Genomic DNA, 4,100 nt, shown 5'->3' on the forward strand with positions numbered 1-4,100 from the left:
GAACAACTGAAGAGGAGGAGAAAATAGGATAGCCTCTCGCCTTGACCATTTTTTGATCTCAGAAAACATCTTACTGGAAGGAACAACAGTTGACTCTGATATCCTCCCCAGTGGGGGATCAGACCACTGGCCCATCGCCCTGGAAGCTGCCTTTCTAGAGACCCCCAAAAACAGGCCTTTCAGATTTGAGAAATTATGGCTAACTCACTCAAATTTTCCAGATCTGTTGAAAAAATGGTGGGAAGAGCCCAGGAATATAAGGGGGACCAAAATGTTTAAACTCCAGTCCAAACTAAAGCACATCAAACACAAAATCAAGGATTGGAATGCAACCGAGTTTGGTAATATTTTCCAGGAAAAGCACAATATAGAAGACCGACTAAGTCAAATTCATAAAGACTGGGCTTCGGGGATTAACACGGAGGACTCAAATGGACAGGAAAATATCCTAATGCAGAAATGGCAGCTCCGCTGCCAACAGGAAGAAATCCTTTGGAAGCAAAAATCTCGCATCCAATGGTTGAAGGAGGGAGAGAAAAACACAAAGTTCTTCCATAGATTGACGATGGATTACAGGGGGGCTAATAAAATCCTTAATCTTGCCAATGCATCTGGAGAAGTTATTCAAAACCACAATGAGATCTCAACTTTGCTTACTAGTCACTTTAAGCAAATTGCCCAGGAATCTCAAGAAGATCGATCAGAAGCCAGAGAGGAAATAATACAGGCCATACCCCAAATCATTACTCCAGCACAAAATGCCTCTTTGTTAAGACATATCTCAATGTAGGAGGTGGAGGAGGCTATTAAAGACATGCCAAATGATAAAGCACCGGGACCAGATGGTTTTACTATAAACTTCTACAAAGCTTGTTGGCAAATAGTCAAAACAGAGGTCTGGGAAGTAGTTGAAGATTCAAGACGATCTGGCTCAATTCTTAAAGCCCTAAACTCTACTTTCCTAGCCCTAATCCCCAAAGAAGAGGAAGCCCGAACTCCGGAAAAGTTTCGCCCCATAGCTCTGTGCAACGTGATTTATAAAATCATCTCTAAGGTCATCGCTAATAGACTTAAACCAATCCTCCCCGACATCATCTCGGAGGAGCAATCAGGCTTTGTGGAAGGCAGACAAATTCTGGACAACATCCTCTTGGCTCAGGATATGATACATACTTTGCAATCCAGAAAAATCCCTGGTATGATGATTCAGCTCGACCTTTCAAAAGCTTTCGACAAAGTGAATTGGAATTACCTGGAGGCCACCTTAAGTGCTTTTGGTTTCGACATTCGGTGGATCAAATGGATTCTCGCTCTTATCAAGTCAACAAATTTCTCTATTTTGGTTAATGGATCCCCCTCGGCCCCCTTCTCTCCTTCCCGCGGCATAAGGCAAGGAGACCCGCTGTCCCCCTTCCTTTTTGTGATCCTCAGGGAAGGGCTTAGCAGATATATTCACAGAGCCAAAGCGGAAGGGAAAATTAATGGATTGCGCCCTTTCCCCTCCACCCCTGCAACTACTCACCAAGAGTTTGTCGATGATACTATGCTGCATGGCTCTCCAAATGTCAAAGATGCCAAGGCTTTCAAATCCATCTTATCTCTATTCAGCATGGCATCAGGTATGGACATAAACCATTCCAAATCGACTATTTTTTTCTTTAATAATCATGTTTCAATTCAGAACCATCTTACCAGCATCTTAGGCTTTCGAAAATGTTCTCTACCCTCGAAGTACCTGGGAGCCCCGCTCACCACCAAGCCATGGCAAAAGTTTCATTGGGAAAGGCTCATAGCAAACATGGAAAAAAGATGCAAACATTGGACACACAGGGCTCTTAATTTTGCGGGACGCCTAGTTTTAACTAAAGCCATTCTGCAGGCCATCCCTCAGTATATGCTTTCTATCCTCCCGGCGCCTAAAGCCATCCTGCAGAAAATCCGATCCATTCAAAGATCCTTTTTATGGAGTGGCAGTGCAGAGAAGAAGAAATGGGCTCTCGTGGCCTGGGATAAGGTCTGTAAATCGAAACTAGATGGAGGTTTAAACCTAATTGACCCCGACATTAGCAACAAAACTGGTGGAGCGAAGCTGTGGTGGCGCTGGCTGAAGGAGACCAACCTCCCCTGGGCCAGACATTGGAAGGAGAAATACACTCCTAACTGCAGAGACCAGGACCTCATAAGACTTCAGGAATTGCCAGAAGGTTCCCCAATTTGGAATTTGACAAAAAAGAACAGAAATCTAATTCAAGAACACAGTTTTTGGGAGATCCGTAATGGGAAATCTGCCCTCTTTTGGGAAGACTCCTAGCAACAGCACCCAAAGCTTGAAAACCCAGATCTTGAAGCGTACAAAATTAACTGCCAGAACAGGGGAAAGCACTCCGTTCATCAATACTGGAACCCCGATAGCTAGGACCAGGAATGGAGAGAATGGTCCCTCCTAGACGCAGAAATCCCTAATGAAGAAAATAATAACCTTCAAAATCTGCTCCTAATCTTAAACAAACGAAAAATCAGAATAACCACAGATGAGGACAAGTTGAGATGGGGACTAAAGGGCAATGGCAACTTCACCCTTAAAGAAGCCAGAAGGCAGATGGAATTCTCAGAGCAGGGGGAGGACGCATCATGGTTCAACAAGGTTTGGGATCCCCTCTTTTGGCCAAAAATTCAAACTTTTCTATGGCTTCTCATGCGGCGAAAGACCCTCACTTGGGAAAACCTGCAGAAAAAGGGCTTTGAAGGTCCTTCTTTTTTCCCTATGTGCAACCAAGCCACAGAAACCATGAACCACTTATTCAATACCTGCGAGTGGGCAAACCACATTTGGCAAGAGATAGAAGCTATCATGCAGCAAAACAGCAGAGACTTGGACTCCATCCATAACACCATTAACAATTGGCCAAGCAATTATTCAGAAAATCCTCAAATCAACAATATATGGAAAGTTCTACCAGGTTTTATTACTTGGACATTGTGGAAAGAAAGAAACAGAAGGATTTTTCAAAGCGAACACAGGAATATTGAGCATTTGAGAATTACCTTATTTCAGAACATCTGCCAATTAATCCTGGTAAAAAGTAAAGCCGACCCAGCCAGCCGAATCTCGTCGGAGGACCAGAGAATCCTAAATGCCTTCAACATTTGCACCGACCAAAGTCTCGTCCCCCAGGCCAAACAGCAGAACATCAACAATACACTAAAAGGATGGACTCGGCCCCCTGAAGGTTTTCTGAAGTTAAATTTCAACGCGGCCTCGAAAGGTAACCCGGGCCCAGCTGGTATAGGAGGCATCATCCGAAACCAGTCAGGCGAAATTCTCCATATATGCAGCAAAGTGCTGGGTGAGGGTACCAATAACGAAATGGAATTCGCGGCAATGGAAAAGGGGTTAAAAATCCTCCATAGAAACCAAACAGAAAACGTAGTAATTGAGGGCGACTCTGAGATTGCCATAGCAGTGGCAAAGAAAATATACGGGGGTACTCCAATAAGAAAAATAACTAAGCACTGGCGCCTGTCCATGGTCACAGACAGTATCGAGAAACTGCTTGGAGGAATGAAAGGCCTCATCTTCCAAGTGGTAAGGAGAAAGGAAAACTCGGTCGCCGACCACTTGGCTAACCACGGGATCGAACACCCAGCTGAAATGGTGGACAACTGTTGGCAGATGGTGGAAAATCATCATTTAAAAGATCGATGCTCTCAACTCGCTTGATTAGATTTAGCGGCTGCGGAAAGGGCAGGTCGACAATCCGATTAACAAATTTTCATAAGTATATGGATAGGCCGACGGGACTGGTGCCATCAACTCCTAACAACTACCGCAGGACAAGCCGGTTGAGGGCATTAATGAGCATAGCAGGTTACAGGGATTTGTACAGGTTCATGATCCAGGATGACATAGGCCGCCGCAGAAGCGCTGGACGGAGGGACACGTGGCACGCTCAATACCAAGCAGGAGGTGGCGAAGGAAAACATTCCCAATCAATGAAAAGCCCCTCCAATTTTTCGCACAACTACATTTATGGTGATTGGACAGGCAATGAACACGCCGCCATCCACTCCCCTGCCCGAAACCTCCCCGCCAATTTCTA

The 4,100-nt window shown here is 44.9% G+C and overlaps 1 protein-coding gene across 1 annotated transcript; it reads left to right on the plus strand.

The window, feature by feature from the left end:
* Nucleotides 1–2,788: 2,788 nt before the first annotated feature.
* LOC149256978 (uncharacterized) lies at nt 2,789–3,721 on the plus strand. Its single transcript, XM_089426560.1, has one exon. The coding sequence runs from the start codon at nt 2,789–2,791 to the stop codon at nt 3,719–3,721; it is 933 nt and encodes a 310-aa protein (XP_089282686.1).
* The last annotated feature ends 379 nt before the right edge of the window (nt 3,722–4,100 follow it).

The sequence above is a fragment of the Pinus tabuliformis genome, chromosome 6, assembly GCF_031772625.1.
Source record: "Pinus tabuliformis cultivar Carrire ecotype Pingquan chromosome 6, CPIR1, whole genome shotgun sequence".
Classification (NCBI taxonomy): Eukaryota; Viridiplantae; Streptophyta; class Pinopsida; order Pinales; family Pinaceae; genus Pinus; species Pinus tabuliformis.